We start from the raw sequence: 25,368 nt of genomic DNA on the forward strand, positions 1-25,368 counted from the left end.
ATTCTAACCCTTTTGTATTTCCAGATGAGCTATAGAATACTTACAGAAGAGAATGAATCCCGACTTAGAAACACTTTGTTCATTAAGCTTTGAAAATGTAACCCATGAAATTCTGTTCCCAAATTATTTTCTGGATATGTCATATAAACTCTCATTTTGATTACCTTTTACAGCTCTGAAGAAAATACTCATTTCATTTTTTACTAAACCCCAATACATTGAAAAAGAATGTGAGGGGGCTTAAATAATTCCATGGATACAAGAAAAAAATTTAAATAAAGGTAAAAGAATAAAAGACATAATTCAAAAGGCAAACGTATTTGAAGTACAACAGTAAGCCTATATTGAAGACCAGTTAAATTTTTTATTATAATCTCTTGGACACTAAAAATGCTTTGATGAGGGGAGGAGGTATAGCTCAGTGACAGAGTGTGTGTGCTGAGTTAGTATGCACCAGGTCCTGGATTCAGTCCCCAGTACCCCCATTAAAAAAAAAAATGCTTTGATAGATTTTGAATGCCTTTTAAAATAGAAATATTGAATTTTATAAGGGAAAATTTCTAGGTTCAGGGTGTATCTGTTTTAAATTTGTTATAATTATATAACTTAATCTCCAACTTACTTTAAGTGCTTAATTTTATAGCTTCAGTAACAACCATTTCTCTTTTGTTTGATTTATAATAGGATTACTTTCAGGTGGTGTTATGTGTCAAGGGAGGGATAGGAAATTGCTACCATTTTAATAGCTACTCTAGGAAAAAGGAAAATATTTCATTCATTTGCTATCTACATTTTTTAATGCACTTTTAAAATTCAAAGATCGCAGGTTTATGCCAACAACAGAAAGTGAAAAAAAATTTCAGAAGAGACTTCAGGAAATTCTCAAACAGAACGATTTCTCTGTGTAAGTTGTTATTTATTATGGATCTCAGAACTAATTTTATTCTTTGTTATTTAGTTTGTTATAAAGGATATGTTTTAATTAAGCAGAACATTATCAGGATCTGTGGACTACAGCGATGGATCCCAGGAGTTCTCTGCTGAGTTAACATTGCACTCTGAGGTTCTGTCTCCTGAAATTCTTCAGTGTACACCGGCTAATATGGTGGAAGTCCACAAAGACACAGAGTTGATCAAAGGTGAGGTTTTCTTTCAAGTATACAGAAAATGCCATACATAACAGACATTATGTATACGTAGCACTGAGATATTAGTATTTTGTTGAGTTAGTGAAATTTTTTTTCCTTGAGAAATAAACACCATTAATACAGCAAATACCTCTCTCCCATTCCTTTATCTTTTCTTCATCTCTAGAGGTAAGCGCTGTACTGAAGTTGGTGCAAACTGTTACCATATATGATTTTATATTTTCTTATATATGTATATTCACAATATATACTATTATTTTAGGGTTTAAATTGTACATAAATCATGTCCTACTTGGCATAGATTAAGCAACTTGCTTTTTTCATTCAACATTATATTTTTTAATAATTTAATTGAAGTATAATTTAAATAACATAAAATTTACTCTTTTTAAGTGTTTAAGTCAATGATATGTAGTAAGTTTACAGAATTGTACAGACATCTCCATGATTCAATTTTAGAACATTCCGTTCACCACAGAGGATTCCTTATGTCTATTTGCAGTCACACCTGTTCTCATCTCCAACCCCAACTAATTTCCTTTCTTATCTCTCATGATTTGCCTTTTCTGGATATATCATATAAATGAAATCATACAATATGTGATCTTTGGTGCCTTGCTTCTTTCACTGAGCTGTTTTCAGGTTCATCCATATTATAGTATCTTTATCAGTATTTCATTCCATTTTATTGCATAATAGTATTGCATTGTTTGGATATATTTCATTGATTTCATCAGTTGATGGATATTTGAGTTGTTTTCACTTTGGGGCATTTAAGAATAATACTGCTGTTAACATTTCTGTATAAATCTTTGTATGGGTATGTATTTTCATTTCTCTTGAGTGGATACCAAAGAGGAGAATTGCTGGGTCATTTGGTAAATTTGTGTTTAATATTTTAATAAACTGCCAAACTGTTTCCTAGTTGACTGTACTGTTTTACCTTCCCACCAGCAGTATGTGAGGGTTCCAGTGATCCCACATTCTCTCTCACACTTGTTATCTGCCTTTTTTAAATAGCCATCCTAGTATGTGGGAAATGGCACCTCATTATGGTTTTAATTATCATTTCCCTCATTAGTAATGATGTTACGTATCTTTTATGTCAGCGGTATAACTTTGAGATTATCTTTGTTCGTACATTTCTAGGTCATTCATTTTAGCCACTGATTAGCATTCTCTTGTAAGACCAGATAAGTTTATCTGATTCTCTTCAACTTTTAGAGGGTTTTTCACTTTTGTTAGCTGTGTTCTATCACCTTGTGACCATATGCAAGAGTTTCTCTACAGAAAATATATAAAAGTATAATTTGCTAAGTCTTAGGGTGTATGTATTATACTCTACCTAGATAGCATGTGTTCTTACAGGGTTTCTGTAATGGAATTAGCTTATACATGATTGGCAAATGAGAAAGTAATGAAAATTTTACTCAGAAGTCACATTGTTTCACATACTATTTTTCTAGGCAGGGAGAGCCAGAATAGCAGGCGTAGGATTACAGCCTTCAGCAGGAAAAGAAAAGCCCTGTTTTCACTGCTGCATTGGCAGCAGGGCTCTTTTGACTGTATTAAACAACAACAGCTAGAAATGAACACCCGCACAGTCCATCCAGGACTTCTTCCCTAAGAGTTGCATCCCAGCATTGTGCCCTCTCTGACTCGTGACAGATTGCACTATCTCCTGAGTACCTTAATGGCAGCCTTCTGGCTCAGAGCTCTACTTCCATATTTGCTTTATTTTAGCATCTGCGAGCCACATCCTGATCAAAATGTACCCAGCATTTACATACTATTATTTTCTCTGCATTTTTAACATTGACTGTGACAGCTACCAACCACACTGAGCTGCGTGCCTGACTTAACAGTTATCTTCTCCGGTCCCAATTATTGGTTTTGCTTGTGTACTAGTTACAAAGTTGCATAAATTTCACTTTAGCTTTTTATTTTCCTTATAAGTTCAGTTATTTTTAATGCTCAATTTTTTACATTTTGAGGTGTGTTAGTAATAAAACCATCACATTTTGGTAGTAATACTAGTATTACAGAATTGCTATATAAAATGATTATACCTAAGTTTATATGCCCACAATATATTAGAGCTTATACTTCCCTACATCTTCAACAATATTTGATAGTGTCAGATATAAAAAATTTTTGCCTTCTTATTCTTTGAAATGATATCTCCTTAGTTTAATCTGCATTTCCTGATTACTAATAAGTTTGAGCATTTGGGTTTCTTTATCTGAGAATGGCTTATTCTTGTTCTTGGCCCATTTTCTATTGGGTCACTAATTTTTTTCCTACTAATTTATAAGAATTTCTAATATTTTCTAGATATCAAGCCTTTGTCAGTTATATTTTTTGTAAAGATATTTTCTCCTTATCTAGACTTACACTTTAAAGTCTTCACAAAATCTTTTTAGCTTTTTTACCCCCTTTTTCTTCCTTTTTTAAAAAAAGAAGTCTTGTGTATCTTCAGTTTTAATGTTATATTTAACAATTTTTTCCCTTTATTGTTAGGTGTTTGTAAGTATTGATAATATATTAAGGGTAAATCTTCTCTTATTTAGCTTCAAAATTGTCTTATCTCCTCTTGATCTTTTTAAAAAGCTCTCCCATGTTAATTTTAAGATGAGATTGTTTTGTTTCTGGGAAGAGCCCTGTTGAGATTTTATTGGAAATTTATTGAATTTATAGACCAATTTAGAAACATCCAAAATCTTTCTGCATACCAAATTATCTCATTTCTGAACATGATATATTTCTAAGTTTATTTGGTCTTCTTTCATGTCTTTCAATTAAGTTCTGTCATTTTTTTTGTAATATCATTTTATATCTTTTGTTAGATATACTCCAGGTGCCTTATAATTGTTACAACTGTAAGTTTATCTTTCAAAAATTACATCTTTTAATTAATTGCTGGTGTTTAGGGACTTCACTGACCTTTCTATACCATTCTTAAATCCAGCAACTTTTGTTTGTTCATTTGTATTTTCCGTTGGATTTTCTGTGTATAGAGTCATCATTGGCAAATAATAATTTTATTACTTCTCATCTTCATCCTTTTTTTTTTAATGTTTTAATGCACTGCTTAAAAATTCTAGGGTAGTGTTAAGTAGAAATGATAAAAGCATTTTTCCTGGCTTTAAAGGGAATGCTTTTATATTTCATCATTAAGTATGAAATCTACTACAGGATATTGGTAGATAAAGTTTAATCAGTTTAATATCTCTTCTTTTTGTATTTATTTGCTAAGAAGTTTGGGTTTTTTTAAATCATGAATGGGTATTAAGTTTTACCAAATGTTCTTTTCTGAATTGAATGTATCTAATGTTAAACTTCCTTGACAACCCTTCTTTGTCATATGCAATGTATTTTTTTTTTAAGCATTGCTATATACACTTAGCTAATATTTTGTTTAAAATTTTAACTTTCCTTTTAAGTAACTGAAGAAGATCCATACTTTGACCCCATTAAATGAGTTGTGGAGTTTTCCTTCTTTTTCAACTCTTTTTTCAAAAATTTTCATTAGATTGATATAATCTATTTCTTGGTGATTTGATAGATCTCGTCTGTAAAACCATCCAGACTTACATAGTTTTTTTTTGTGGGTTGATTTTATATAGGGGAGTGAGAGATAAAGGGGGTGGATTTTAAACTACTAATTCAACTTCCAGAATTGTTATAGGCCTACTCACGCTTTCTATTTCTGTTTGAATCAGAGTTTATATCCTGTTTTTCCTAAGAAACAATCCATTTTATCTGATTTTTCCATATTTTTGGCATGAAGTTGTCCATAGTATTACTTTCACAGGCCTCTTTTACTTTTGGCATTTCCCTTTATATTTCTAGCATAATTTATTTATGCCTTCTCTGTACTTTGTTTTTATCGTTCTTGCCAATCTTGCCTATTTTGTTGCTAGTTTTAGAGAACCAGCTTTTGCTTTCACTGATTCTCTGAATTTCTTTTGTTTTGTGATGAGCTATTTTTTATAGTTTTTTGGTTTATTCTATGGTTTTGATTAAACACTCTTTATTATCTCAGCTATGTCCTAAGATATGTTAAAAAATATTTCTTCCTGAAGCTTCTAACTCTCCTTTAAAAGCTGTTGAAAGCACTTAGTTTTAAGTCTAAATATTAGAAGCAGAAAAATAGAACTGTTTCCAATTAGCTCTCTTGTAACTGCTTGCAGTATTTTACTGTGTGGTCTTTTTTCCCTACTATGTGCTTTTCATTTTCTCCCTCTCCCTTAGATTAGATTATAATATAAGATTCATTTTATCTTTTGTTCTTGAAACTATTCAGTCCCTCTTACATTAGACCTTCTATAAAAGTCACATGTTGAAAGACATTTTTAAATAATGAGTTTAAAGATTTTGAGAAATTAAAATTAATATAAAAGTAATTTATTTGTAATTTTTAAAGCATTTTATTTGTATTCTTTAAAGAATAAAGAATTTTATTATTCAAATAAAACAGTTTTTCTTTTCCTTTTATAAATGTTAACATGCAGTGATTCTTATCTGAGTAATAGAACTGTCTGTACAAACTATGTAGGACTGAGAGGCTAAAGAGATTGTAAATCTTCAGTGATTCATAGTTGCAGGGCTTTTTTCTAATTACTCCGTGTAACTGGTTAGGTATTCCTGTGTCTTTTATTAAGTTTTATTATGTTTTTATTTAATATATATCACCATATTTCAGAATTTTAAACAGGTTTACATTGTAATATTCCTAATTTACACAAATTATAAACAATATCAGATTTAGGCCATCTTCTTTAATGCTTTTGTATTCTTTGTCCCCTTAAGGTCATACTAGACACAAAGTGGAGGAAGCTCTTATTAATGAAGAAGCAATTTTGAACCTCATGGAAAATAGTCAGACTTTTCAGCCTTTGACCCAAAGACTGAGTGAGTCACCAGTCTTCTGTAAGTAACAATTCTATCATAAATTCTAAGTATTTTAAATCATCAAAAGTGCGCATGTCAAGAGTATTTTTTCTTTGATTTGAAGAGGTTAATGTTGCGTGTTCAGTAAATTCATACTCAATGTAAAAATGAAATCTGTATTAAGTAGTAGCTTGTTTTTTGTTTGTTTATTTCTACACAGTTTTCTCTAAAAAACCGTTGTGGAAGAAAATAATTCTCTTTTTTTTTAACTTCACTTTAGTTGGAAGAGAACTATATTGCTTTAAGGGGAAAATGTGCTTATTTTGAGTTAAAATTCTCCTAAGTTAAGTACGTTAATAAAATACCATAATTGATTCTTCCTTGGTAAGTATCAGAAATTTCCTTGGACAATTCTGACAATTCTTTTAAAGCCATTAATTTTTGGCTAGTGTAGAACATGACAGTTATTTCTGAGTATCTTTGCATCTTCCTAAATTCATTTTCATTAGCATCATGAGCCATTTGCTAGATTTCATGTCAATAATTTAGTCTAAATTACTGACATCTTTTTCAGAAATTTATTTAAATTTTTGTTGCAAGAAGTGAGCTATCATTGAACTTCATGTATCTTGTTTTGCTTGGTATAGTGATTTTATATTTCTTTCCTCTCTCACTTTCTATTTTCCATTCTTGTATCAAATGAGGTATAGCATCAAATGTGATTCTATTTCTTTACAATGTCCTCTCTTTGTTATCTACATTTTCAACTGAGTGGAATATGAATTGAATGACTAGATACAACGCCAAAATTACTGTACATAGTCATATTTCAAGAGCATTTTGTACAGAGGTGGGAAACTTTTTTTCTTTTTTAAATGAATGACATATGTGGAAAGAAATGATCCAAAGACCACATTTAAAAATTAACTTGAAGTTTATAACCTAAAATGTTTTATTTCTCTATCTGAATAAATAAATATGTATATACCTAAATTATATTCTAGTTGTTAAAAGAAAGATTAAAAAAGAGAAACATACAAAAAGAAATTGAAAAAGAGGGAGAGACATAACCTTATTTCATTACATTAGACAAATGTAATGTATCATTAGCAGATATAATTCTACCTTGCCTAAGGTTGCAGAAATGCAATTTCAATGTTAATCAGAGATCTGAGAGTCAAATATCTATAATTCATTTGCTGATATTAACCTTTATTAAAAATATGAGGCAGGAAAAATAAAACAAACTGCAATTATAGGTTTAAGAAATGGATTTTTGCCAAAATGAGTCTTGTAAACAAATATTTTCAATTTTGCCATACATTTGGTAGCATGATTGAAGCAGTTTCTTTAATGTCAACAAAGAAAACCTGAAACTTGACATTTTAGTAAATGGGGAATGTATTATCTCACTTTACTGAGAAAAAGGTTGTGTACTAGATTAGAACAAACCTCCATCTTTATGATCTATTAAATAATAGCTTTTACTGAGATATAATTCACATACCGTAAAATTCACCTTCTAATGTGTACAGTCCAGTGATTTTTTAAGCATTTCATGTAGTTATGCATTTATTTCCACTCTCTAATTCCAGGACATTTTTATCACCCTAAAGAGAAACCCCACACCCATTTGTAGTCACTTCCCATTTTTCCCTCCTCTCACACTTTGGCAGCCTCTACTCTGTTTACTCTTTTGCTGGGTTTACCTGTTTTAGGCATTTCGAATACATAAAATTATATAACCTTGTTTCTGTATTCTTTCACTTAGCATAGTGTTTTCAGGGCTCATTCATGTTGAGACATAAATCAATACTTCATTCCTTTTTTACTACTGAATAATATAGTATCATATGGATATATACCATATTTCATTTATCCATTCTTCAGTTGATGGACATTTGGTTTGTTTTTTGGCTATTGTGAATAATGTTGCTATGATTATTCATGTATAGGTTTTTGTGTGGACATGTTTTCACCTCTCTTGGGTGTATACCTAGGACTGGAATTGCTGGTTCATATGGTAACTCTATGTTTAACGTTTTGAGGAACTGTCAGCTTTTTTTCCCAAAGCAGCTGCACCATTGTACAATCTGACCAGCAATTATGAGGGCTACAATTTCTTCACAGCCTTATCAACACTTGTTATTATCTGTCTTTGATTTTAGCAACCCTAGTGCATATGAAATGGTATGTCATTGTGGTCTTTGAGGTTTTTAAGTAATGTTATTAACTACTTTTAAAGCTCCCTTGTGTTTTGCAACTACAGGTTTTGTTTAACTATCCTGTGAGCTAATAAAGCTTAAGTGAGGAATAAGGTGATTACATGTATCATTTTTAATTTGTATTAATTCATATAATGAATTCATAATTATATATTTTGTATTTATTTTTTACACTTGTGATCATATTTGGTTTAGTGCTCCTCAAGCTTACTTGTGTAGTAAGAACTTGAGCAGCTTGTTAACATGCAAATCCCTGGGCCCTACCTCAGAAATTCTAATTCAGTAGATGTGGGATGGTACCTGGGCATTTTCTTTTTAGTAAGAACACAAAATCATTCTAACGCAGTGGTTCAAGGATCACACTTTGATGGAAGAGCTACATCAACACATAAGTCTTTACACCAGCTGTATTCTTGCAGTGTGTGCCAACATCTGTTATTTTTGTTGTTTTATATATGATTGATCTGAATTGCTGAATTGTTCAGAAATTGAAAGTTATTTGTTCGTGGTTCTTCACTTGTTTTATAGTGGACAGTAGTCCTGATGAGACTGTGGTACATCTTCTTGCTGGTTTGGAAAATGACGGATATCAGGGGGAAAGAAATAGGATGCCACCACCATGTCGTTCCTTTGGAAACAATAAAAATCCTCAAAATAGTGATGATGAAGAAAATGAACCACAGATTGAAAAAGAAGAGATGGAGCTTAGTTTGGTGATGTCTCAGAGATGGGACAGCAATATTGAAGAACATTGTGCCAAAAAGAGGTAACTTTTTAATTAGTTCAGTTACTTTAATAACTTCCTTTTGTCATCAGTTTAATCAGAAATTATTTCTTACTATTATTCATAATAAAAAATATCTTATAAGCTAAATTGACTTCTTTTAAATCTCTTTTAAATAGTGCTTTGCTTCTTGTGGCATAAATTTCATATTCCAAGCAGATTAAATTTTGGTACATTTAAAAAGATTAAACTTAACTTCATTTTTTTTTCCAGTATCATTGAGATATAATTGACATACATCACTATATGAATTTTAGATGTATAGCATAAAGGTTTGATTTACATATATTGTGAAATGATTACCACAGTGAGTTTAGCCAACATCCATTATTTTATATAGATACAATACAAAGAAATGGGGAAAATTTTTTTGCGTATGATGAGAACTCTTAATTTTCATGTATATCATATAGCAGTGGTGACTATCGTCACCATGTTGTACATTATATCCCTAGTACTTATTTATCTTGTAACTGGAGGTTGTTTGTACTTTTGACCACCTTCCTACAGTTACCACTCTCCCCACAAACCTAACTTAGAAATCATCTATTTACATATATAGTATTAATTTGTGGGTTATAAATGGGGCAAAAATAGAAGTGCCTCCTTATTGCAGAACTTGAGGGAGAAGAATGCCCTTTTAAGAGTTAAACTGTTATGGGTCAGAGCAACAAATACAGAGTCAGTTTCAAGACAGGGAATAGCTTCTAGGTCTGATTAGATTGAAGGAATTAAATATTAATGAATGTCAGAAGTAGACACTGATATTCTGTTCATTTCTCGAGGTAAATAAATAAGATGGCAGTGTGCTTTTCTAAATCAGTTGCTTGTGAATTTAATTGGTTTGAGTCTGCCCCTGAGCTGTATGTACTGTGTATAGAAGTATTAAACCTCTGAGCTTAAAACACTGAGCGTGCCTCTCCTTTAAACTTCTGTAGGCAATACTGAAATTTCTAAAGTCTGTTTTTTGAAAGGTGAATGAGGTTAATCTACATGTTATATTTACATACATATATATTACATATATACTAAATATATAGTGTATATATATAGTGTTTTTCTAGTTTTTCAGCATTACCTAATATAAAAAATAAAATTTCTGATTCCTTCTCCTCTTATCTGGGTACATATCAGAACCCTCTCTTCTATATTCTCATGGTATGCTCCTATAAAGAATTGCATTTTTTTATTCTGAATAGAAAATTCCAAACCTGCAAAATACTACTTCATACTTCCTTCCTAATTTCACATACTCAGTTCCCTTTGCTGTCACAGTGATAAATTGTTCAAAGACTCAGGTCCTTGACCTTTGAAGAACCTAATTTTACCTAGGCCAGACAGAATCAGTGTTCGATTTCCTGATAGATTTGACCTCCAACAGTGTCATAAAAATGCCATTTGCTGATATTTCCTAATCTGTTGGAAAAAAAAAAGAAATGAGGTGAAAGACATAAAAATTTTTTGTGTAGCTATTCTATAAATTTTTTGTCAACTCTTTTTGTATGAACTTTATAAATATTTAAATGAAATATCCTGTTGGGAAATGCTTCAACCACATCAACCTCTTTTGGAGTATAAGCAATCCTAAACGTTAATAGTGCTATAAAAGGCTTTGTTCTTGTTTCTCTGTTCATTATTTCTGTAATGACACCACTTTCCCTTTAACTTCTTATAACTTCAATGTCACATTTAACTTGCCATCTTTTACACCCCTATCTGTTGTTAAACCTTTCTAGTTTAGGCCTTCGTTATCGTTTATCTGGAATTCTGTGATTCACTTTTTAACTAGTCTCCTTTCTTCCAGTTATGCTCCCATATAATAGGGCTGATAATTATTAAATAAACACTTTGTAGGCACTTAAAAAGGGAAGCAGAGACTATCAAGACCCTGCATGAGTTCATATCATGCTCTGCTGTCTTAATATCCTTTTTAAATATAGTTACTTAAGGAAATATAATAATCATATTGAATCTTTGTTTCAGCCTGACATTTAACAAAGTTTTACGTAAAACATCCTTGTGAATATGGAGGAGATGTGGTAGTAATGACTGATGAGATGGGTTTACAGAGAACTTACATGATTTTGCATTCAAAAACAACTTAAATGCTTGTTTTGTGCCATATTTCATACTTGATTGAATTGAAAGTGTCACAAACATTGAATACTGGTAATTCACTAGATGACAGAATCTAGATTCAAAATATCTTGAAACTAAATAGGTGACGCCTAAGAAAGTATAAAGTCTCAGGTTTAGGATTAATCAGTCAGCTTCACAATTATAGACTAGACAGACCTATGATGTATTCTGGACTTAACAATTTCTGTGGGATACCCATGGATTTTACTTTATAAAGAGTGCAATAAATCTGTAGTATGGTTGCCAAAATAGTAAATTTAATTATTGGCTACCAGCTGTATCTGGGGTAGCATTTATTAGATTTTGTTAATAAAATAATTATAGTATTTATTTGATGTATTTAAGTCTTGCTGTAATATGTTGTATTGCTTCTTTTATATTTTAGGAAAATTTGTCAACTGTTTGATATTTCTACTTGATTGATCATATAGCATTTTACTTTTTCTTATTTCCAGTTGTGTTTTTTTTCTTCATTTTTCTTTCATTGTTTTATTTTGGTATTGTCCCTTTGATTTTACCTTCAACCTACTATTAGCATTTCTTCTACAGTTTCTTAGATTATACCTGGGTTAGCTATTTATACTTTCATGCCCATAATAAATAGATAAACATTCAGATATATAAAATTCTTATAAGGTCACTGTCTCCTTGTTCCCAGTAAGGCCAGCTTATTTAAAATAAAAGAACTGGTTTATCCCATTATTAATTAATGCTTGTGGGTTCATTGATTGGACCAATTCTGTGAAAACCATGCCCAGATTAATTTTGGGAAAACCTGAATATTTCACAAATGCACATTAGAAATAATAGAAGTATAGTGTCTGAAAATGAAGACATTTAATTCTTCTTGTTTATTGGATGTTGTATTCTGAGTACCATATTTTAAGAATACAGAAAAAGGAAAGGAAAGGGAGAGAAGAGGAAAAAAACTAGAAGAATTTGTGAACACTGTCACTTTTAAAGAACAGTAGAAAGAACAAATAATGTTTGGTCTAATTAGAAAAATTATGGAACAAATGATAAATGCCTTCAAGTATTTTAAAGGTTATCATGTGGAAAATGGAATAGATTTGGTACATATGGCTACACAGGACAAAAGCAGGCATGAAAATTTTTGTGTAACATAGGAAGAAAATTACTAACAATTAGAGCCATTAACAACGGAAGATTACCCTTTGAGACAGCAAGCCTCTTATACTAAGGATGTAAAAGAGATTGTGTGGGGTTTCTTAAGAAACTAAAAAATTTTTGTGTTGGGTAGAAGGCTGGACTAGATGACCTCTAATAACTCTTTTATGTCTTAAGAGAGTGATTTAAGGACAAATTGTGATTTGGGAATGGCTTAATGGAGAAACTGTTTCTTGTATAATAAAGAGATATTTTCAAATTTTTAAGACAAGAGAAATAAAAATTAGGTATGGATAGAAAGTAAGCTTGCCCATCCCATAGAAGGGAAAGTATCAAGCTAGGATCTAGTGAAAAATTTAAATCTCTGTGAATTGAAATTTAAAGAGTATCCATTTGGACTTCACAATCCGTCTGAATTCCTCAGTGACCCTGCTTTATAGCCACTGCTGGGATTGACTCAACACCTTTGCTGCTTCCTAGCCTGTGTCTTATTCCCTTTTATTTTCTCTTTCAGCTCTGACCTAATACCCGCTTGCCTATCTCTTTGTTTTTTCCAATTCATAATGTAGTGATTGTGTATTTATGACACTTCTTAAAATATACCAGGACGCCACCTTTTAAGAAATTACCAGGTTCTCACCCAGGCTGTTATATGTGTATATCTAATGATAAGATGAAGGGGAGAATATAAGGAAGAACATAATTAGGTATGGTAACTCAGGGTATTGTGGGGCTTTGAATACAGGAATGATGGTGTCTTCTAGCTCACATGAAAGGGATTACAAAGTCTATTTACAATAACTTTTGGTAGGACATGATACCAAAGCAGAGTAACTCTGCTTTTCTTTTTAAAGTTACAATTTTCAGATCTTTTAAATTCAGTTTTACTGTTACAGCATCAAATTATTTGAGTCTGACATGCTCTTCGCCAATATTCATACTCATTAGCAAATCTAAATATTCTCTAGATCACTGTGCAGAAATACCCATAGAAGCTCAACAGAAGAAGATGATTCATCTTCAGAAGAAGAAATGGAATGGAGTAATAATAGCTTGCTTCTAGCCAATCTTTCTATACCTCAGTTAGATGGAACTGCAGATGAAAATAGTGGTGAGTAAACTAGTCTACTGTATTTCATTATTTAGGGGCTGAAAATATATTTGATTTTGAACCTATAATCACAGTCTCTCTGTATATAGTTGACTAAGTGAAGGCTGTGACAATATTGTTATGTTTTGTCCTCTAGGATTTTTTCTTTTGAGAGAATGTAGGTGTATGATTTTTTGCTCATTTCTAAGAGGTTAATGTTTATTAACCACTGATTAAGAGTTTTGTAAACTTTAATTAGTTTAGCATCTTAACATTTAAGTAATGTAGGAAACTATAAGAAATATGCTCAGCTTATTTGAAGTGATAATGCAAAGAAGTATTTTACTTTTTGGAAAACTTTCAAGCTGACAGTATTTTTTCCCTTATCCTCCCAAAAGGCACTGAATATTGATACCATCTATTTCTGATCAAAGGAATATGTGTTTAAAATAATGACTAATAATCAAATGTAACTAACTCTTGATTATTTAGATTGAAATATTGTCCCAGTAGTAGGAATGACCCTTTTGTTGAGATAGCTATTTTAAACATACAAATTTAATTAAGTTCATATAATTTCTTTCATAGTGATAGTATAATGATATGGGAAAATATTTTAAAAATTAAAAGAGTGAAAGTGAAGTAAATTTTTTTTCCTCCATTTCAGACAATCCACTGAACAATGAAAATTCTAGAACCCACTCTTCTGTGATTGCAACAAGCAAGCTATCAGTAAAACCCTCCATCTTTCACAAAGATGCTGCTACATTAGAACCCCCATCTTCTGCTAAGATTACTTTTCAGTGTAAACACACAAGTGCCCTTTCTTCCCATGTTTTGAACAAGGAAGATTTAATTGAAGATCTTTCACAGCCAAACAACATAGAAAAAAATCTAGACCATTCAGTTGCTTCTTTTACAAATGAAAGTGCTTACTCTATGAAATACTCTGGATCTTTAAGCAGTACCACCCATTCAGAAAACTCTCATAAAGAAAGTAGTAAGAAAGATGTCCTCCCAGTATCTTCCTGTGAAAGTAGTATTTTTGATTATGAAGAAGATATTCCATCTGTTACAAGACAAGTACCAAGTAGAAAGTATACAAACATTAGAAAAATTGATAAGGATGCCCCTTTTATACATATGAACCGTCACACTAATGAAAATACATTGGGCAAAAATTCTTTCAACTTTTCTGACTTAAGTCATTCAAAAAGTAAATTATCCTCTGAAGGAAATGAAAAAGGAAACAGCACAGCTCTGAGTAATTTGTTCCCATCATCATTGACTGAAAATTGTGAATTGCTATCATGCTCAGGGGAGAATAGAACTATGGTGCATTCCCTTGACAGCATTGCTGATGAAAGTGGACTAAATAAACTTAAAATCAGATATGAAGAGTTTCAAGAACATAAAACAGAAAAACCAAGCCTCAGCCAGCAAGCAGCACACTATATGTTTTTTCCCAGTGTTGTTCTTTCTAATTGTCTCAGTAGGCCACAAAAGCTCTCTCCTGTCACATATAAACTGCAACCTAGCAATAAACAGTCTCGGTTAAAAATGAATAAAAAGAAGCTGATAGGTCATCAAGAGACTTCTACCAAAACTACTGAGACTGGATCCACAAAAGATAATTGTATACAAAATAATCCTTGTAATAGTAATCCTGAGAAGGATAATGTATTGACCAGTGATTTAATTAAGGTCACTCGTGGAGCTTTTGAAAATAAAACGTCTACAGATAGTTTTGTAGACTGTCACTTTGGAGATGGAACTTTAGAAACTGAGCAGTCCTTTGGATTGTATGGAAATAAATACACGCTTAGAGCCAAACGCAAGGTAAATTATGAGACTGAAGATAGTGAGTCAAGTTTTGTAACACAGAACTCAAAAATTAGCCTACCTCATCCCATGGAAATTAGTGAAAGTTTAGATGGAACTCTCAAATCTCGAAAACGCAGAAGAATGTCTAAAAAACTGCCCCCTGTCATCATAAAGTATATCATTATTAATAGATTTAGAGGGAGAAAAAATATGCTTGTGAAGCTAGGAAAAATAGACTCTAAAGAAAAACAAGTAATACTAACAGAGGAAAAAATGGAACTATATAAAAAGCTTGCACCTTTGAAAGATTTTTGGCCAAAAGTTCCTGACTCCCCTGCAACCAAATATCCCATTTATCCACTAACGCCAAAGAAAAGTCACAGAAGGAAATCAAAACATAAATCTGCTAAGAAAAAAACTGGTAAGCAACAAAGGACAAATAGTGAAAATATTAAAAGAACTTTGTCTTTCAGGAAAAAACGGTCACATGCTATCCTTTCTCCTCCCTCTCCATCTTACATTGCTGAAACCGAAGACTGTGACTTAAATTATAGTGATGTTATGTCTAAACTAGGTTTTCTTTCTGAGAGAAGCACAAGTCCTATAAACTCTTCTCCACCTCGCTGCTGGTCTCCCACAGATCCAAGAGCTGAAGAAATCATAGCTGCTGCTGATAAAGAAACAGTGCTTTTTAAGGGTCCTAATGCATACAATAGCAAGACTGTTCACTCCCGTGTAGGAAAAAATAGTCGAGCAAAAGCGCAGGTTAAGAAATCAAAAACAAAGCTTGTTAATCCTTCTGTAGTTACTAAGAAAAGGAACAAACGAAATCAGACAAATAAACTAGTAGACGATGGAAAAAAGAAACCAAGAGCAAAACAGAAACAAAAAACAAATGAGAAAGGTACGTCAAGAAAGCACATAACACTAAAAGATGAAAAACTAAAATCTCAGGCAGATGCTGAAGTTAAGTTTGTACTGAAGCATCAGAATGTGTCTGAGACCTCAAATAGTTCTGGAGGCTCTCAGCTACTTTTTAAACAGAAAGATGCATCACTAATGGGCTCTGCTATGGATCATCCCCTTTCTGCTTCCCTCCCCACTGGAATTCATGCACAACAGAATTTATCTGGCTGCTTTTCTTCCTTTCTAGAAAGCAAGAAGCCTGTAGATTTGCAAACATTCCCCTGTTCACGAGATGATTTGCATTCATCAGTTGTTTGTAGTTCTTTAGGACCTGGGATCTCAAAAATTAATGTTCAGCGGTCTCATAATCAAAATGCTATGTTTACTCTAAAGGAATCCACCTTGATTCAAAAAAATGTATTTGACCTTCCAAACCATTTGTCTCAGGTAGCACAGAATACACAAATGTCTTCTGGTATATTGTCTCCAAAGACAGAAGAGAACGCAAATATACAAAAAAACTATTTGTCGTCTATTGGAAAGTTAAATGAATACCATAATTCCCTAGAATCAAAGCCAGACCAGACATATGCGCCTAATTTTTTGCATTGCAAAGACAGTCAGCAGCAGATTGTGTGCATGGCAGAACAATCAAAGCACAGTGAAACTAGTTCTCCGGGAAATGCAGCTTCAGAGGAAAGTCAGATGCCTAATAATTGCTTTGTAACTTCCTTAAGAAGCCCAATCAAACAAATAGCTTGGGAGCAAAAACAAAGGGGTTTTATTTTAGATATGTCAAATTTTAAACCTGAAAGGGTAAAACAAAGGTCATTGTCAGAAGCAATTTCACAAACCAAAGCACTTTCTCAGTGTAGAAATCGAAACATGTCAACACCTTCAGCGTTTGGTGAAGGACAGTCTGGACTGGCAGTTCTAAAAGAATTGTTACAGAAAAGACAGCAGAAAGCACAAAATGCGACTAGTATGCAAGACCCATTATCTAATAAACAGCAACCAAACAAAACTGTTTCTGGTTCCCTTGAGCATAACAGAACAATTAAACGAACACGATCAGTAACATCTCCAAGAAAACCTCGAACTCCCAGAAGTACAAAACCTAAAGAAAAAATTCCCAAACTTCTTAAAGTAGACTCTGTAAATTTACAAAACTCTAGCCAGTTGGATAACTCCCTGTCGGATGATAGTCCCATCTTTTTTTCAGACCCAGGTTTTGAAAGTTGTTACTCACTTGAAGATAGCTTGTCTCCTGAACATAACTATAATTTTGATATTAATACAATAGGTCAAAGTGGATTCTGTAGCTTTTATTCTGGAAGTCAGTTTGTCCCAGCTGACCAGAATTTGCCTCAGAAGTTCCTAAGTGATGCAGTTCAGGATCTTTTCCCCGGACAAACTATAGAAAAAACTGAATTTTTAAGTCATGAGAACCAGAAATGTGATGAAGACAAACATCATGCCTCAGACTCAACTTCATGGATTAGATCTGGTACTCTAAGTCCTGAACTATTTGAGAAATCATCCATAGAGAGCAATGAGAATCGTCGCCACAACCAGTGGAAGAATAGCTTTCATCCTCTGACAACTCGGTCTAATTCGATAATGGATTCTTTCTGTGTCCAGCAGTCAGAGGACTGTCTACATGAAAAATCCAGATTGAACAGGAGTTCAGTAAGCAAAGAAGTGTTTCTTAGCCTCTCACAGCCAAGCAGTTCAAATTGGATTCAAGGTCATACCAGAAAAGAAATGGGACAGCCTCTTGACGCAATCAATACCTCTTTTACTGCAGTACTATCTTCCCCTGATGGTGAACTTGTAGATGCAGCCTCTGAAGATTTAGAATTGTATGTTTCAAGAAACAATGATATGTTGACACCAACTCCTGATAGTTCACCAAGGTCTACTAGCTCTCCCTCGCAGTCTAAAAATGGTAGTTTCATCCCTCGAACTGCTCACATTCTGAAACCACTTATGTCCCCACCAAGTAGGGAAGAGATTATGGCAACTTTGTTGGATCATGACCTTTCAGAAACTATTTACCAGGAACCATTTTGCAGTAATCCTTCTGATGTACCAGAAAAGCCCAGGTAATCAGAATTCTTTTCCCACCTTGGGTTCCTCTAAATAATTATAATGTGTGTAACTACATTTGGTACCTGACTGCTAGTTTTTTGGCTATGATACTATATTTGTAAGTATTTCATTGTGAAAATGATTTATAATTATGGATAATTAAGGAAATTCACAAACTAGCTGGATGGTTATACCTAGAGAAATTTATTTCAGTTGATGAGTGTTGATCTTAGATCTACTATTATTTTACACTGTGTCAACATCAAGGATTATAGAGATGTGAGGCTCACTATGACATGATGCCAAGTCAAGAAAGGTATCATACATAATACTTTATAAGTATTATAATTATTTTAAAGATGATATTTATTTCTAAAATGGCAAACTTTCATAATTTTTACAAAGAACTTCATTTTTTTAGTGTTTGAAAATGAGCATGCATATGTTCTAAATACTCTTATGACATATCTAAATGATTGTTTTAAGTTGTTTCTATTCTACTCTCTTTTCATGTTGCCAGCATCTTAGGTTATATCGTTACTATTGTTAGTTTGTACAATTAGTAGGGGTGCAAGGTGGACTTATGTTCCCCTTACCTCTTTTTTCTTTTAAGAATCTTTTCAGAGAAATGATAAACAAAGACAGATACACACACACAGCCAATAGCAAAATGCAAAGAAATCATAGTACTTATAAGCCAGTAGTTAAATAGGTTTCTTGTCCTGCCTGTATCATCAAGGTAGAACATATATGATGAGAGCTAAGTTGGGGAACTTGGCTTAATCGAGAAAGTTTAAAGTGATGATATTTGGTCCTGCCCCTGTGTCTTTGACCCCATTTACCTAATCAGTTGCAGAGAGAGAGGCAGTTCATTTCAATCATCCTGTCAGAAGCAGGACTGCTGAGTCTAAATAATGGAAAGAATTACAGAGAGCCAACTAAGGCAAGAGGATGTATGCACTGATCTTGAGCAGTACCGTGTTCCTGGCCCCACCTAGTAAAAAGACAATAAATGCCAGGCTTTTTACCCAACAGATTAGCAGTAATTTCTCCAGGAGTCCATTTAAGAAATGGGTGAGAAAAAGTCATCAGAAATATAAAGTAGCAGTTCCCTCCTCTAAGGATATGAAGTGAAGGGCACTTCCCCCTCCCCGACACCCTGCACTTCTTAACACATAGTTTTCTGTTCCATTTTGCTTTATACCCACATTTGGCCTTTTAACATGAGTGGAACTCTTTATTTCACTGCCAGAATAAATGAATGTCTCTTCCTTACACATTAGTTTCCATTATTTTGGAGGCTTTGACTTTATCAGTAGTAATGATTATGGTATATGTATTTTAAATATTTTTTTTATCATTGTATTATTTAAACATTTTTATTTTGGCAGTGTAGGGGGGTAATTAGGTTTATTTGTTTTTAGAGGAGGTACTAGGGATTGAACCCAGAACCTCATGCATGCTAAGCATGTTCTCTACCACTTGACCTATACCCTCCCCCCAATTATAGTATATTTTTTAATTGATCTATTTTTTCCTCCTCAGCTTTATGCATCTTTTTAATTCTTAGTTAACTTATCATGTGCTAGTCATTTACTCTGTGTTGCTGTTAGCTGTTGTCCAATTTTGATACTTGTCCTGCAGCTGAAATAAAAAGATGATATTATATTTGAAAAACAATTTTTTTATTAAAAACTATTCACTGTAGAAAAATTAAGGAAATATAAAAGAAGAAATAAAAGTCACACCATTTCTCTACCTAGTGACAACCATTATTAATATTTTAATGTGTTTTCTTAGTTTTTTTAATGTATGGCTTTTATTTTTTATGAAATATGATTTTACTGTAGTCACAATATTGTATTGAGATTGTTTCACTTATAAACATTATATTGTAAATAGTTTAAATTTATGAGTCTCTTGAAATGTCATTTTAATGGCTGCATAATATTCTGTCATGTGTGTTACTGGACAGAAAGTTTGTTCTCTGATTTGCCACTATGGATAATTAAGTGATTAGTATCTTCATAAAGCATTTCTTGTATTTTGGAGTTTTTCCTTATAGATCTCAAGGAAGTGTTACTGAAGAATTTAAGGCTCCTGATATACATTACAGTGAGAGTTGTAGCTATTAGCATGCTGCTGTTAATATTCAAGAAAGCTGAATTTACCACACCTCACCAATTTTTGTTATTTTTTACTTCATTATGATCTCTGTATTATTAATATTAGAGTTGGGTATAGTCACATGACATGTGTACTCATTTCCTTCAATAGCAGTAATTCTTCTAATTTTATATAAAGTTGCAAGGTGGGAGTACAAGGAAGGTGCTAGATCCTGGTTACAGAGTTAACTAGGAGGGACCAAAATCTTTCCCTGTAAATGGGAAAAGGAAATATGGTAACCCTGGTGCTCCTCCTTCACCTCCAGTCAGAAAACAAGAAGTCAGTTCATTGAGTTTTATCTAGAGAATGACCAGGTCATTTGAGAAATCATGTCCTATGAGAAGTAACTGAAGAAACTAAGAACTTTCTTCATATCCATGAAGGAGATACCATGAGGAAGAAAAAGTAGACTTATGTTGCTGTAGAAGGCAGAAATAGTACCAATGGATACGCGTTAGAGAGAGAGGATTAGCTTAATATTTATAATAACTATTGGAAACCAGGCTACCTTTTAATTAGTGATTCTTCACATACACATACATTAGTAACACTTAGGCTATGTGGGCTCTGCTAACTCCTCTAAGTTCTAATGTTAGTGTTAAAACCTTGTATGAAAGGGGAAAAGAATTATGGTAAATTACCTCGATTTGTGTGTGTGTGTGTTTTAATTGTTTAGGGAATTTGGCAGGGTAGAAATGTTTGAACTGACTGGCTTTGCTAAGCTACTGTGGATACTAGACAATGTAAAAAGAGGCTGTAGAAAAAATGCAGGGATATAATCTCTGATGATAAATTCTTCCATTATTTTTATTCATGTGTGGTGACAGTGGAAGTTTATTTAAGATGAGTAGAGGACAGGAATCTGATGAATTTGAGTCATCTCTTTGAAGAAAACAAGTCTTCATGAAGCACTGAAAAAAAAAACCCAAAAAAACCTTCTTTCCCTGGTGTTGATGATACCTTCCAAAGAAAATTAATAGTCATATACCTGTGAGAAAAAGCATATTGAGGTTAAATATAGAGTGTACCTATGTAAAGTATGGGGGGTGGGTAGCTTAGAAAATGAAGAAAGAGATGGACATTTTTAAGATTCCAGAAGAACTTTTAAAAATCTCTAGGTTAGGGGCCGAAATATTTTGATAATTGCTCTTTGAGACGAAACAGTTGTTCTAAAATATGTTGTTTATAGGGAGATCGGTGGACGGCTTCTCATGGTAGAAACTCGACTTCCAAATGATCTGGCTGAGTTTGAGGGAGACTTTTCCTTGGAAGGACTTCGTCTGTGGAAAACAGCATTCTCAGCAATGACTCAAAATCCAAGACCAGGGTCACCTCTTCGCAGTGGCCAAGCAGTTGTCAATAAAGGGTTAAGTAATAGCCATAAAATGGTTGGAGATAAAAAAATTGTGATTATGCCTTGCAAATGTGCCCCAAGTCGACAACTGGTTCAAACATGGCTCCAAGCCAAAGAAGAATACGAACGTTCCAAGAAACTGTCTAAAACAGAGCCAACTGGAGTTGTAAAATCTGCTGAGAACTTCAGCTCTTCAGCTAATCCAGATGACAAACCTGTAGTGCCTCCAAAAATGGATACAACTCCACATATACTCCTCACTACAGCACATACCAAGGAAGATGTTGATAATTCTCAGATTGCTTTACAAGCGCCAACCACAGGATGCAGTCAAACTGCAAGTGAAAGTCAGACGCTGCCACCAGTTGCTTCTGCAAATGATGCTGAGAAAGATGAGGATGATGATGACTGTTATGTTAGTTATAGCTCACCTGATTCTCCAGTAATTCCACCTTGGCAACAAACAACATCCCCAGATTCTAAAACATTAAACGGAGATCACAGAGCCTCATCACCAGTAGAGGAACAGCATTCCCTGACTATTGAGAACTTACTAAAACCCATAAAAGATGGTATACAGAAAAGTCCCTGCAGTGAGTCTCAGGAACCTCTAGTGATATCTCCAATTAATGTTAGGACAAGAACTGGAATATGTGAATCGCTTTGCCTTCATAGTACACCAATCATACAGAGAAAACTTCTGGAAAGACTTCCTGAGGCAACTGGCCTTAGCCCTTTGTCAGCAGGTAAGTTTGCAACTAACAGAAAGCCTCCATAAAGCTCTTCAGAGCTTAGAAATGAAAACAACATTAGACTATGTAATGAAAATCAGAGCTTTTTAAATGAAATTTCAGCTAATGAGCGATTGTTATTTTATCATGTCTTAGACATCATCACATGGAAACTGTTTATATTTCTGCTTTGAGATATATTTACATTTGCTTCCTTCCTATCTTACTGTCTTCTGGATGAAATACAGGAGCCCGCTTAGAAACCTTACCTTCTCCTCAATTTGATTTTTCCCACTGGCTTTAATGTATACCCAAATCTCCCTCACCCTTTAAAATAGAAAGCAAGCCAGACACCTGCCTTGGCCTTATATCTGCCAGCTTCTACTCTTTTTCCTTTCCCTCAAAGCCAAATTTCTTAGATTTCTCTAATTTGACAACCCCCTTTCTTTACCTCCTACTCATTTCTCAACCCACTCCAAACTGGATTCTGCCCCCATCATTCCACCAGTACGTCTCTTGTAAAGATTCTGAATAACCTTCACATAGGTAAAGCCAGTGAACATTTTTCAGTCTTCCTATCACATGCCCACGAACCAGCCATTGTTCTGTTGACCACAGCTTCCTTCTTGAAACTTCTTCTCCCCTTGGCTTTTCCCCTACTCCTCTGTTCCTTCCTACTTGCTTTCCTTTGAAGCTTAATCTCACATTGTCAGGTATCATCTAAATGTTGGCGTTTATTAAGGCTTAGCCTCAGGCTTTCTTTACTCAGTTTTCTTCCTCAATGACCTAATTCCTGCCTATAGGATTACTATAGATACTCACAAATTTAAATTTCCGATTCAGAACTCTCTTTTAAGCTCCAGAACACTAGATCCAGCTGCCTTTGACATTTCTACTTAAATGCTCAAAGGCATTGTAAGGTCAGTATTTTTTATCTCAATTTATGATCTCCCTGTATTCATTTACCACCAGCCACCCAACACACTTCGTACACATACATGCCCACACATTGAAAACCATTGGTCCTCTTTCACTTTTCCTTATTTCAACGAATAGTACCACCATTTCTCTGTCACTGAGTTACATAGATCAGAAACATGGCATTTATTTATAATACCCACCTGGTCCCCTCACTGCTTATCCTGTGATTTCTACACTTTTTTGTTTCCTGAATTACCCAAATCTCTCTACCTATATCTCTGCCTCTCCCAAGCCCTCATCATGTCTCACCTGAGCTCCCCCAGCTTTCTTATTCACCCTTAGCAATTTCCAATTTTTTTGCTCAGTAATCAGGTAAAATCCCCACTCTGCTGCTAGTTAATTCCTACTCTTTCTTCTGATTCTTAGCTCAAAAAAGCTTTCCTAATCTCCCTGACTAGATAAAAATTCCCACTTATATTCCCCTGTGTTGTACTTACCCCAGTTATAATTTTATTTTTCTATATGTATTTGATGAATTTCTGATTCTCTCTCTACTCTCCGTGGGGATAGAGACTGTATCTTTTCCTCATTATCATAAATACTTGATAAATAAGTCAACAAATGAATTAAATGATTCCCTAGGATAATAATTGAGGTATAAAACTCAATAATTAACAACTAAATGTTTTTATTTAATAATGAAAATTTTTAAGTTATTTTGGTGTGGAGATCAGAGGTTTGAATTAGTTTCATTTTTAAATTATGAAGTCTTTGGGGGAATTTATAGGACAATACTCTTAAATGGTCCTAGACTTTGGAACAACAAAAAAATTTTTTTAAAAGAAGCAGATAATTTTGATATACATGTTAAATGTAAAATTTCTTTCTACAGAACCAAAAACCCAGAAATTGAGTCATAAGAAAGGAAGTAATACTGATGCTTTTAGAAGAGTACTCTTAACACAGGCAAAGGTAATTACACTGAAACATACTTAAAGCATTGGAAGATCCATTCTTATTCTTAGATTTCAGTTAGATAATTGGTAACTTTGTATCAGTTTTTTAATAATTTTATTATATTTTTGCATCATTTTATTTACATATCTTTGAGACAACAAGAAATTGCCTAATTTTTTTTTAGTTTTTTTTTGTTGTTGGGATCTAAAAGATTCTTATATGTAAATACAAATATTACAGAGAAAGTGAATATGATAGCCAAAATGTGGATTATGAGGATACAAATACATTAACTGATTACTGGCAAAATCAGAACAATCCAATGACAGCAGAGCTCAAGTAAGTGATTTTTGATCCCACCAAAAATATATCCTTTTTCTTGGTTTACTACTTTTTTTTGTCAAATATAACATTGATTTTTTAGTTCATTTTGCTAAGTAGCAAAGGAAAGCAACATTACTACTGAAACTCTGAAAAATCATAAATGTTTTTATTCAAATACTAAAAATATGGTATTACTTAACTTAGATATACATAGTTATGTGAAAAAAGTATACGTTAGATGTGTATCCTTAGAAATATATGCTAGAAATTACTTCCATAGTGGCCACTTCTCATAAATATCATTAACTACATAAAATATATTTTAGTATTTCTATTTTGAAATTACAAATACTTTTCTAAACTTCCATTTTTAAATCAGTATTAATGAATTACAAGCCATATATATTAAAAACAAGTGTTGTGAACATAAATTGACACTTTGGAGAAAATCATTAATGGATTTGGAAATCAGAAAAAAAATTTTTTTTAAGTGGTAAGATTATTCTATCTAACCCTTTGAAAATTGTTTTACTTCATCTTTCAGATACATGCTGTATTAGGATAAAATACAAACCCACAATTTAAAATCTTTTATAAACTTTAGCCACAGACTATTTGCAAATACATTGTTTGCTTGCCTGCTTGCATACTTCAAGAAAGGTCAAGATAAATGTCCCTCTACTACAG

The 25,368-nt window shown here is 33.1% G+C and overlaps 1 protein-coding gene across 7 annotated transcripts in view; it reads left to right on the top strand.

Annotated features, from left to right (window-relative positions):
• The window catches only part of REV3L (REV3 like, DNA directed polymerase zeta catalytic subunit), a 143,589-nt gene that overhangs the window by 62,422 nt on the left and 55,799 nt on the right, over positions 1–25,368 (top strand). For 5 of the 7 annotated variants that reach the window (XM_064486767.1, XM_064486769.1, XM_031456165.2 and 2 more), the window contains exons 8-15: positions 820–904; positions 988–1,139; positions 5,961–6,080; positions 8,795–9,032; positions 13,286–13,428; positions 14,075–18,242; positions 21,584–22,494; positions 24,293–24,372. In XM_064486767.1, coding sequence (XP_064342837.1) covers positions 820–904; positions 988–1,139; positions 5,961–6,080; positions 8,795–9,032; positions 13,286–13,428; positions 14,075–18,242; positions 21,584–22,494; positions 24,293–24,372 — 5,897 coding nt within the window. The remainder of the gene's footprint in view (positions 1–819; positions 905–987; positions 1,140–5,960; positions 6,081–8,794; positions 9,033–13,285; positions 13,429–14,074; positions 18,243–21,583; positions 22,495–24,292; positions 24,373–25,368) is intronic. The other 2 variants (XM_064486768.1, XM_031456166.2) reach the window with 1 other exon arrangement.

Source organism: Camelus dromedarius, chromosome 6, assembly GCF_036321535.1.
Source record: "Camelus dromedarius isolate mCamDro1 chromosome 6, mCamDro1.pat, whole genome shotgun sequence".
Classification (NCBI taxonomy): domain Eukaryota; kingdom Metazoa; phylum Chordata; class Mammalia; order Artiodactyla; family Camelidae; genus Camelus; species Camelus dromedarius.